This window comes from Cebidichthys violaceus, unplaced genomic scaffold (assembly GCF_023349555.1).
Source record: "Cebidichthys violaceus isolate CVI_PGR_0920_01 unplaced genomic scaffold, fCebVio1.0.p SCAF_39, whole genome shotgun sequence".
Lineage (NCBI taxonomy): Eukaryota > Metazoa > Chordata > Actinopteri > Perciformes > Stichaeidae > Cebidichthys > Cebidichthys violaceus.
Window position 1 is genome coordinate 446,346 of NW_027176583.1, and position 12,070 is coordinate 458,415.

The window sequence follows — 12,070 nt, forward strand, 5'->3', positions numbered from 1 at the left end:
TCTCTCACCATGAGAATGGGAAGGTAAGTAAGCTCATTTACATGTATTAATTAAGGCTCATAATGAGCTCAGCATGACGTGGCATTTGAATGCATTCCTCTGGTATTGTGCAAACTATGCGGAGCGCCGTAGGTTTCATTCAGGCGGGCTACAGGTTGTAGATGTGGGGGCATGTGAGCAGATAAAGGATTTAAAACACACACACACACACACACACACACACACACACACACACACACACACACACACACACAAAAACCAGGTCAGTACACACACATGCAAGGTCCACCTCCCCCGCCGACACACATGCAAAAGGTGCTAATGAGAAATAAACAGGCTGAGAGTTACAGCCAAAGGCTTAACACAATAAATCAATCACAGCAGCAAGTAGAAACAATACCTTTATATAATTACAAAATTGTAAAACTGTACAATTACAAAAAGTGAAGTATAAAAAAAACACTGAAGTGAATAATTTTTCATTGAAAATAAAACTTTCACCCACAAGGTGCACGTAAGATAAAATGCACAATCATGTAAGAACAATTACATTTCATTTGATCATATAAATATTTATGCACTAAGCAATGCAAACTAAGTTTACAGAAGTATGTCAAAAAAAAACAAACAACAGACTGCTCGGGAATGGTTTTTATCATCTCTGCTCATTGTTAATGTGGAAATGCTTACATGGTTGTTGCCATCACATACCGCAGCGCAGCTAAGCCAGGGAACCATGAAAAAACAGCCGCAACCTCAGCGCATTAACATCAAAGTGTATTTGTATAAGAGCTAGTTTTCTTTTCTCGTCCTCGGGCTTCAAACGCTGAGCTGCAGCGGCTGTTCTTATTACCTCTTTGGCTTAAAAATCATGCGAGGAGGGGACCCGGCCTCACGACGAAAGCCAACACACATGGCAAATAAAGACAAGGTAGAAAAGAAAGAACAAAAAAAAAAAAAACATGTCGAGGGCACAAGGCTCTCCCTCCTTAATTGTACCTGAAGGGAAATCCCTTTAAATAGTAGCTGGCAGAGGCAGCGAGCTGGCAAGCAGATCAAACAGTCACTGAGCAGAAGCCCTATAAATACATCACATTCACTTGCCTCACTTCAAACGCCTCCTCGGCCCCGGCCTCCGCGCTCCTGCTGCAGAATCCACAGAGCCGAGCAGCGTTCAGCGTGTTCACGAGGAGGACGCGGCGCTCGTCTTAAGCGCAACATTTTTTTTGGTTTTTATCTCTCGTCTCGCTCGGCCGGAGCCGGAGCCGGATTGTTCCGTTAGGTCCCTGGGTCACACCGTCGGAGCTTCGGGAGCTTTGGTTTTCTTCACGTACACCTCTGATGTCCCATCGGGCACCAGATGACTGAAGCTGCTGCTGAAGGAGGCCAGGAGCCGACCTGCACAGCACGGTAAAAAAAGAAAAAGGAGGCACGTTAAACACACATCTGCAGCTTCAATAACGTAGCGTGTCTCGACTCGATGTACTTAATAACTGTATACATTTCAACTTTTAAAAGCTCCATCGGAAGATTACAAGAGCAGCTGCTGACTGTGTTTACTCAGCAGTCTTAGTCAGACATGATTTTGTGGGTAATTATACATGCTTATTATAGAGGGCTTTCAGTATCTGGCTGATTTCATTTGTGTAATGACTTTTACAGACTGAAGCTGGAAAACATCCATAAGAAATAAAAAAAAAAAAAGACATTTGACGGACTTCGAGGCAGAGGAAATGAAAGGAGGAGTTCATCGGCGGCTTTACTAACCGGTCCACGTCTTCCGTCCGCTCAGAGTGAAGCTGTTGCACTGAGAGTGGGAGGTACAGATGAACGCCGCCTCTCTGGCGCTGTGGACCGACAGCACGCAGCCCTGCTGGCTGTAGGACGGCCAGCAGCGGTACTCCGCGTTCCCAGAGGTCCCCATGCCTCGCATCACGGTGTAGTCTAACCACAAAAAAGGGACGAGATGCAACTTCAATACAGAAAGATTTCAGAAGAGCTCTCTGAGGATACGATGAAAGTTTAAAGGATCCCTGTGGGGAAACTGATACAGTGCAGCATCGAATGAACAGAATACAGACAAGAACAAAAGGTGAAACTATAGCATCTTTGTCAGAGCTTTTCTGACTCAAAGCTATTCCTAAAATAGTTATGATTGACAAGTTTAAAACAGATAAATTAACTTATTTTCAGCTGTTGCATTGACTGGAAAGTCTCGTGGACGGTAGCTGGCAGCAGTAGCAACAGAACGGATCGGGTTCTTTGTAAACAAACCAAAGAAAGATTGTGTTTCATCACGATAGAAAAACACAAAGACGGTAGTCATTCACACGGACCTTTGTGCCCTGGAAGAAATGTAGATGCATTTAGAATGTATAATGTAAATATGTTACCAAGAAACCTAAAAAACATGAACCTTTATTAATGATTACACTGCCAGTGTTTATGACCAATAGGGATGCAACTAATGGTTAATTCCTTCCAATTATTTTCTGAATTGATTGGTTTAAAAAAAAAAAAAAGTGCGAAATGGTGAAAAACCACAATTTCTTATAATCATAACTTTCCAGATGATGGCTTCAAATAGCTTCTTCTGTCTGTCCAAAACCTAAAAGATATCAAATCTACTTTCACAGGCATGAAATAAAAGCAAACCGTGTGAAACGGACAAAGCTGGAACTTCAAAAAGCCAAAAAAGATAGAAATAGTTGCACAACATTTAGAGCAATTTGTTTTCTCTAACGAGCTGAAAAATCTCTTCACTCCACCTTCCTGCTGCCCCGACATTTGTGTTACATTCATCATTATAAGTCTTTCAGTCAGACTTCATGTGGATCTGCTCTTAAATCATCTGCTACACATTAGCAGGAGCCACGAGAAAGAAAGAAACACACACACACACACACACACACACACACACACACACCAGAGCAGGACAAAAGCCTAGTCTGTGAGTCCATACGGAGGAGGAGGAAGGCACACTGTTACAAACTGTTAACCTTCCTAAATGGCAGGAGCTGGTGTGTGTGTGTGTGTGTGTGTGTGTGTGTGTGTGTGTGTGTGTGTGTGTGTGTGTGTGTGTGTGTGTGTGTGTGTGTGTGTGTGTGTGGGTATTGTTAGGAGGAAAAGGACACGAGGATCTCTGCCTTCTGGTTCGAGCAAAGGGAACAAGGAGAAGGAGTGTTTCGAGGATCCTTCTCAGGGGAGGAAAAAAAAAAAAAAAGGAGGCCTGTTGGGGAGCTAAAGGGTGGCGTGCCTCAGCTGTCGAGGAGACAGACACGTATGAATATAAGCTCTGTGTTTAAGATGAGCGGCGGGTAAACAACCTTCCTTTCTTATTAATATAAAGAATTTTTTTTTATGGCAGCGCTTTAGGAGTTCACAGTTTGCCTTTTAGCGCACAACATCTCCATCCAATCACAAACGCTCTCAGCTGTGAAACAGTTACATCCACCTAACCGATGAACCTCCATCTGTCAGCAGTTTCAAATGAAAACGTGATGAGTGTCTTTCTCTCCTACACCCCCCCCATCACACACACACACACACACACACACACACACACACACTTCATCTCTGAGCCATGTTGGCTTCTTTTTAAATCGAGCTCAGTTGCGTCTTTGGCTTCATTTCTCTTTCTTCCCCTTTAAGGGGCGGACATATTAATGAGCCCATGTGTTCGTTAATACACACAATTGCACAATCTTTGTTGTTTGCGTCTCTCTGCTGGTTATTTAATCATTTAAAGCAACACTTGGGTAATGTGCTTATTATTAGCTTTCTGAGACGTGAAGATTAATAGCACTCACATGTCCCTACACTAAATATGAAGCTGGTTAGCTTAGCTTAGCACAAAGACTGGAAGCAGCTAGCGTGGCTCTGTCTAATGGTATAAAGATCCATGTAAGACCACCTCTGAAGCTCACTGATTACACATTATATCTTGTTTGTTTAATCAGTAGCTGAATTGTTACGAGGGGGGGGTTATGTGCTGGGCTATATCTCAACCAGCAGAGACTTAAAAAAAGAAAAGTCTCTTCAACAGATAAAATGTGATATTTAAAAAAGGTGCTGCTCGGCAGATTCTTCCACCTTTGGACGGGGCCAGGGTAGCTAGTTTCCAGTCTAACCGGCTGCTGGCGGTAGCTGCATATTTCCACACAGACACTGTATGGGGAGTGGTATTAATCATCTCATCTTACTCTCCGCACAAAAATGAATGTGTTTATTTGCCAACATGTCAACCTCGAGACTAAACCCAATTAAAGAAACGTTACCAGACGTTTTCCTCTACCCAAAGAAACCACCTCCGTTTGAAATACCCACGATATAGTAATAATACACACACACACACACACACTCACTCACACATTTCTGGGGGTCTTATCTCACACACTAAGCAGCAGCAGCAGCAGCAGCAGCAGCAGCAGGGTTGACTCATGGCACCTCCTTGTTAAGCTAAAACATTCCCTCCTGGTGTCAGCCTCAGCGCTCAGGCCTCTTTACCCCGAATCTGTGATTAAATTCACAAAGCGCTGCTATATAAACAGTCCAGCATCTGGGGGGACGGAAAAAAATCTCACCGCAGGAACGCAGCCAGTCATTCTGTTATTAATATTTCATAGAGTTGAGAGGAATGGCGGGAGGGGACAGAAGAGGGGGGGGGGGGGGGGGGGCTGCAGTAGAGCGGAGTTGAAGAGAAGAAAAGTGAAGGACTTCCAGCACTTCTACTGAGAGAACACAACACGCTTCCAAAAAAGTACTTTACGCAACGACTCTGTGAGGGGAAAGTATGTTAAACAATTCAAAAGTTGGACAAAAAAAAAAAATCTCGACACGACTTCCATGAAAGGTTAAACAGAATAACGCCGACTGTGCTTTCTGAGCCAGAGACATGCAGGATTAATCCCACTTTGTTGGTCTTGTCCTCTCATTCCAGCTGCCTAATAAACCTGTCAAAACAGCCCGAGAGGGAGAAACACCCCCCCTTCATTTTTTTTTTTTTTTTTTTTTTTAAAGATAAAAAATGAAAACAGAGGTGTAGACTGTGTGAGCTTTCTCTCTCTCTCTCTCTCTCTCTCTCTCTAAAAAAAAAAAAAAGAGCCAAGCATTCTCTCCAAAAACAGAATAGGTCCACAACAGGGCCTACTGTACTTCATAAAAAGCAGCCTTCATTCCACCAGCTCTTACCTCTGATTACTGATGGAGGCAGGTTGTCCAGGTGCAGGCCAGACTTGTAGAGGAGGAGGATGTGTTCAAAGGCCTCCAGCGTTTGATTGATGTCAGCTTTCAGCTCCCCTGGACACACACACACACACACACATAATACATTAAAATCAGATAAAAGATCTAACTGACTACAGGCATAAAGTCTCATGATTTGTTTCCTCCCCTTGCTGTAGGCTTCTCCTGTCTAATCCCAGTCGTGTCATCTCAACAGATATTATATTCATTACCTTGTTACGTGTCAGGAAGCATCGTGTCGAGCTCATTAAAAAAACAAAATGATTTATAGCGAGGCACGTCATTACACGACTGCAATAATGGAGCGATTTGCTTTTTCCGATCTGCAACAGCGAGCGTCCCGTCATGTCAAGACGTCTCTCGTCCTCACCTGTGGAGTTCATGATGTGGTCTACCAGGTGTGTGAAGCCGGGCGGGGCCTGGTGAGGCAGCAGGTAGGTGAAAAAATACCTGGGGCCAGACGAAGACGACTCAGTCAGGACAGACAGAAAGACAAGACAGACAGACAGACAAGCCCCATCACATAGCTCCCACAGAACAGGACTCGTCCCACCCCGGTGTTAAAACAAACAGTCCATAAAGCTGTCCCGTCTTCAAAAACAGAGAAGAAGCTACCAATTTATTCATCACAACGCCTCCATCAAACTGCACACTTCCAGCTGTACGTCTTTACTATCAGCAAGGTCTTAGCAGTGGACTCGGCCTGTGTTAAAGCAATCGTCCGTGTCGATGCTGCGCCATCCATCACACGCTCAACGGGCAGTAAAGCTGTCGCTTCTCTCACCTATAGGCGTTGTAAATGTTCCTCTTCTCGTTCAGGCCTACGCACACGCCCCGCTCCGAGCACGGCAGAGTGAAGTTTCTGTGCGGGAACTGGAGGCCGCAGTCCGCGTCCGTCCGACAGGAGGTCTCCTCGGCGCTGGCGTCGTCCAGGTCCGTGAGCTTCAGCTCGCCAGACACGGTGACGAACTGCCGGGGCTGGAAGTCCAGCAGAGCCACGGAGCCCAGAGGAGACTGGGAGAGGAAGTGGAGGAGCCGGACCAGGTCCAGACACACCTGGGAGGAGATGAGATCAAAACCTGATCAGCTGGATTGATGTGATTTCTTTAAGTGCACATGAACGCAGTCAAAGAGAAACATATTACATAGTTATTCATAAAACATTCACTGATTCCATTGAGGAGATTTGCTGCTGTTTCACATCATTTCAAATCTAATATGTTTTTGTTTTGTAATGTAGGAATTTTATGGATTCAATTTGGGCTGCTATTGTCATCATAATTTAATCTGAATACTATATATCGATTAATCTGTTGGGGCATAACATTTGTAATGAATAAAAAGCTCATTACAATTTCCAAAACCCCAAAGTACTCAGTTTACTACCATCGAAGATAAAAAAAAAAAACAGCAAAAAATCTAATTAGAAAACTGATTTTTTTTTTCTTCATGTTTCATTAAAATAAAGAGTTACAAGACTATTGAATCTGATTTAATCAGTAATGAGAAACATTGTCACTTGCAGCCTTCCTTGCAGCTGTAGAATTGGGTTTAGTTTGATGTGTTTTTAACAGAAGTTGGTGGATTACACACTTACCTCCAACTTCCTGCTACTTGTTGTCAAATAAAAGCCTTTAATAAAACGCTGGAATAACCAAAACATTCTCGGTGGTCAAGCTAAACGCTGACTTGTTGTTTTTTTTTCCCCTGAAAAAAGGTGACACATTGGATGAATGTGTCACTAAATTGCTAAAAATGGAAAAAAATATATAAAAAAACCCTCCAGTCTTTGCAAAAAACACTGCATTATGATTCTCCTTCAAGGCGTTTCACCGGCCACGTTGGAAAGCCATTTCCTGAGACTGCTTTTATAGCACTCTTTAAAATCCTACAATAAAACAGAACGAGAGAATAAGTAAGCTACCAAAAGGCAACAGAAAGGCATTAGCCACGCACTGACAGAGCATGAAATGATTCTGTCACACTGCAAACATAGCTGCAGCGCTAGGCAATGCTCCGAGTCTCTTGAACGTCACTTGGTGGGATCGAAGCACTGTAATAACAGGGCTGGGGCGAAGCCGAACACCCCCGGATTACTGTAGCTTGCGCAGATGCAACCAAGCTGAAAGGGGCCGAGCGGCTCCGGGGGGGTATTATGAACGGCTATTTGGGTGATGCAGCAAAATGAGGCCCATGGCTGAGATGATACTGGCAGACTGTGATGTTACTTTTGCTAATCCAAAAGTTCTCCCTTTCAAGCACATCCATGCGCGAGAACACACACACACACACACACACACACACACACACACACACACACACACACACACACACACACACACACACACACACACACACGCTGGATCCCTGGAGTGCAAATTCAGCCTCTGTTGACTCCAACTGTGAGCATACCTGTGATGGGGGTTGACTAAAACTGTGTGCGTGTGTGTGTGTGTGTGTGTGTGTGTGTGTGTGTGTTAGTGTGTGTGTGTGTGTGTGCGCGCGCGTGCGTGTGTGTGTGTGATGACATTCCTAGCCTGCAGTGGATTAACTCCAGGACCCATCTCCATTCCAACCACGGCCTGCTGATCAAATACACTGAGGGACAGATGTCAGAACTCCAGGAGTTTCAAATGTCCGCCCCCCTTGTCTTTCAACCTCCTTCTCTCCTGCCAAAGCGAAGCGAGGGCTCGCACACGCATAACGTGCAAATATGTGCGAGGGAGACTTCCAGCCTCTCGGCGAGCAGCGCAGCGTATAGGATGAATGACAGGGCATGCGTATCGACAGCTGAAAAGCGGGAACTAACACGCTTACCCTGAATCTGTCCTCCCAGGGACTCTGGAGCAGCTGGATCATCTGGAGAGGATTCCCCTGCTCCAGAATGACCGTGACTCTTCCATCCTCTCCTCCTCTTCCTCCTGCAGCTCCCGCACAGTGACCTTTGAGCTGTGGAAGTGTAGAAGAACTGTGGGTTAGTCACAGTGAAGTAGAGCAAAAAAAAAGGATCAAAATCATATGTTTGATTTTGCATTTTTCACCCTGTAGACATTAGAGAAAGCGACGGGCTGAAGTGTCTTAAGGTGAATTGAGAGGACACGATGTTCTCTCTGTAGCTCTGACTTGTGACAGTGAAATCAAATTAGCCGGGAGGGGAACGTGCTCCGTCTCCTTGTGAAATTGATCGGTTGAGCCGCTGGGACACGCCGCTGGAGAAACAAACTGGCCGGTTCAATTCAAAACTAGTTCTAAATTGGGCCGTAATGATTTGAGTGAATAAACTCTGTGGGGGTTTTCAGATGCAACCCGGGGATTGTAGAGGGGGACAGAGGCACATTGTCTGCTCTTCCCGAACTGGACCCAAAAGGTCAGAAGAGGGTCAGTGAATTTAATTTAATTACATGGGAAGGTCCTGCAGAGCCAGCGAGGCCTTTCATCCAGTGCAGTGTGTTTGAGACAAAGGAAACTGTGAGCAGGGGACGGCCCTACATGGATTATGGAAAATCTTAATAACAATATGCCAGCATTAGCTCCAGTGTTTTAAAGTGAGCAGCACTTCTAATGATCTACTTTCCAACAACTTTGCTTTAAGATATATTGTCTATCATGTTGCTTTGCCATATGGACGGTAGCCTAACCTTACATATTTAGGTGTATAAAACCATTTCAAAAGTCTTTAAATGAATGCCCACGAGGCAGGCAGAGGGAGCACTTTACCTTAATGACGTTTGGATGCTGCAGCCTCTGCAACAGGACTATTTCTTTCTTCAGCTTGTAAGAAACGAGCTCTCGACAGCCTCGAGGGTCTCTAAAGTCCTCCACACACTTCCCCATGTCGATCCCCTGCTCGTTGACGAGCTTTAACGCCACCGGCTGACCTCCGGCTAGATTCACTTTGACAACCAGTTTGGTGTATCCAGACCCGAGGATCTCCACCGGCTGCATGTCCACCAGAGAGTCGCAACCCATTTCATCCATATGCGCTCTCCTGGAGCCATGCGTGATCTCATCCCACAGACTGTAATCCAAAGTGGAGTCTTGTGTTTGGTCATTGTGGAGAGAACGTCCTCTTTCCCCGGGTAGTCCGTTTCCATCATTATCATCATCATCATCATATTCAGGTAAAAGCAGCGGAATGATTTCTTTGCGCCTCTCGTTGAGCTGGTAAATCAACGCCCCGCGGAGGGACGCGAACTCCTCCTCATCACCAGCAACAGTTGCATTTGAAAAGTAAGATATTCTCGCTCCAAACTGCTGCACGCTGCTAATCAAGAGTGACACCAGAATGGAGAGAACAACGAAAGCCAGGAGGGCAGCCGCGCGTAAAGAGTTGCCCATCCCGGGCATTCTCCTCTCCGTGGCACGGCTACTTGCTGCTGACAAAGACGCACGGCCGCAGGCGACCCGCTCAGCTCCGACTGAAAAGGACGCCTGACTTTTCTGCGGCAGAAGTGATCAGCTCCTTCGTTTCCACCTCCCCGGGAACTCCCTCTAGAGGTGTGTCCTGTCCGCTCGTAACTTTACACCCGCCGAACAACTTCGCAGGAGAGCTCGACCTCATGTTGTCACACAGTGCGCGTGTTGAAGCGCTCTCCGCGGCTGATTTTACAACAGTAATCAGGAGGGCACGTAGCGTAAGAAGAAAGCCCGTGGGAGGATATTAAACTGTATGTTTTATTATAGGACAACAAATAAATAATCACATTTTAATATACATTTTGATTACACATTTAAAAGAAAGTTATTTAAATGCGCATGCTGGTTAATTAATTAAAAAGATGATTACTGTCGTATTAAGTTGTTCAACATGAAACAGTCTTTTAGACAGAGGACTGCTGTCACCATCTGTCCAACAGGTGGCAGCAAAACACCTTTTTGTCTTCGCTCAAAAACAATCACTCAGAAGTGGATTCACTACTGATCAGAAGCATTATAGTAATATTAGGTTTGCACAAGTTCACAGAAATGCTCTTTGTTTACACGCAGTCTTCTTCTATTTCCTGTTGTATCTTTTATTATTCATCCAGCTGTGTTTGTTCCACAGATCTTTCGGCAGCGCTGGAGCTGTAATGAAGCGTTTCCCTCTGCATCACTACTCACTGGCAGAGATCTGCCACCGGAAATTACCATGGCTGTCACCTCAGTACCAGCCAGAAGCCAAACACCCTCTCTTCAGCCTCTCATTATGTGTGTGTGTGTGTGTGTGTGTGTGTGTGTGTGTGTGTGTGTGTGTGTGTGTGTGTGTGTGTGTGTGTGTGTGTGTGTGTGTGTGTGTGTGGTATCCAGTACGTGCCTTTGAATGCATGTGTTTTTTTGTTTCTTGTGTGTGCATGTGTGTGGCAGCTTACACAGTGTAAGTTAATCAGTGTCTGAAGTCAACGAGGCATTGGCCATGTCAGCTGTGGAGAAGACGCCGTGCCAACCAGCGACACAGCGAGCCTTTTATTTGAATCTGAGGACAACGTCGCACAAACACAAACAAACACAAAGTTGGGCATGAAGATGGTGAAGAGAGTGTGAACTCAAAGATTGACCAGCTGTGACTGATTCCCTGTCTTATAGCGGCTCAGCGATGAATCACTTTTGAGCATCATGACTCACTGAAGCACTGGTAGATATAAATTATTGCGATAGAAATAAAGATGTCTCTGCTTCTCGTTTAAAAGCATGAAATAGGACTTTCATCTCGCTCCTACTAAACTTTCTCACACCCTCGCTCTCTCGATCTTTGCCTTCCTTCCAATAAATCATTTCCCTTTTTTTTCCCTACGGTGGCCCCTCAAACACAAGGGCCCAGCGCCATGATTCATATTTATAACCAGAGCCAGACCAGCGGCCGCCTCATTAGCAGAAAGTCACACAGGTCTGCTGTGTCATAGCTTCTCCTCTCTGTATGCACTGCTCTTAATGAAAAACCCAAAGTCATACTTCTTTGTATCTTTCATCTTCTCACTTCTTTTCTGCATTATGTTAAAAGTGGACCAATGAATGCAGTTCACCACATTTCTTTCCTTGGGAAACGGTGAAGCTACTTATTTTGTATTTCACTACGTTTCAGAGGGAACTCTTTGACAAACTGCATTCACTAATGCATGCAGGCTTATTCACAGGTACGGATTTAGCACAGAATAAGATAATATGACGATGAATTACTCGACTACATAGGCTTCTACTTTCTATAATAACGGCTTCTTAATGTGCTGCTTTTATTATTGGTTAACTTGTAATTTAACAATTCAGTTATAATTATATAAGTAAAATAACTTTTGGGTTTGTGAAAATTCCCTTTGCTGTTCAACTTTTCTATTTGATAATAATGCAGCTTTCTCACTTTCTAATAAGCCATCTAGTTAAGTGTTAATTCATCATTAATTAGGTTTTTTTAATACAAAGCCTGCAGTTGCACACGTTGATGATAAAAGCTTTTTTGTTTTTTCTAAGTGTTCAAACAGTCCAGTCCTTCAAAAAGGGATTTTTCACAACCTGGCAACCCAAAAGTTGTTCTTATCACTGTCTTATAACTGCTCTATGAAGCCGCTATTACTCATTAACCTCTTAATTGTCTTATTAGAAACGTGTATCATATTTTTTGATCTAAGTCTTATTGATTGGTAAGCTTATTGATTTACATAAAGGACATTGGAGACCATGCTTCACCTGAATTCACCTCAGCAGGTCCAAATGAGGTGCTTGTTTTAATGGACCACAGCGTGACTGCGTGCGCACCTTCATAACGTCCTCACTAAACAGCGGCTGTAGCGCCTGTCTGAGCCAATTAAGCAGGCACCGATGCACACTATCCGTGACTTGGCGCTCCAGCACCGCG

The 12,070-nt window shown here is 44.5% G+C and overlaps 1 protein-coding gene across 1 annotated transcript; it reads right to left on the reverse strand.

Moving 5' to 3' along the window:
• Positions 1–615: 615 nt before the first annotated feature.
• Positions 616–9,685, reverse strand: pkdccb (protein kinase domain containing, cytoplasmic b). Its single transcript, XM_068726479.1, has 7 exons — positions 8,962–9,685; positions 8,062–8,193; positions 6,029–6,300; positions 5,615–5,694; positions 5,191–5,298; positions 1,768–1,944; positions 616–1,398 (listed from the first exon to the last, which is right to left on the reverse strand). The coding sequence occupies exons 1-7, from the start codon at positions 9,589–9,591 to the stop codon at positions 1,292–1,294; spliced, it is 1,506 nt and encodes a 501-aa protein (XP_068582580.1). The 5' UTR covers positions 9,592–9,685; the 3' UTR covers positions 616–1,291.
• Between the last annotated feature and the right edge of the window lie 2,385 nt (positions 9,686–12,070).

Excerpts from the sequence above, each read along its gene's own strand:
- pkdccb (XM_068726479.1), bottom strand. The coding sequence starts at position 9,591 with ATGCCCGGGATGGGCAACTCTTTACGCGCGGCTGCCCTCCTGGCTTTC. Across the intron at positions 6,301-8,061 it reads CCTGGGAGGACAGATTCAGG|GTGTGTCTGGACCTGGTCCG; the intron begins GTAAGCGTGTTA and ends ATCTCCTCCCAG. Across the intron at positions 1,399-1,767 it reads CGGACGGAAGACGTGGACCG|GTCGGCTCCTGGCCTCCTTC; the intron begins GTTAGTAAAGCC and ends CGTGCTGTGCAG.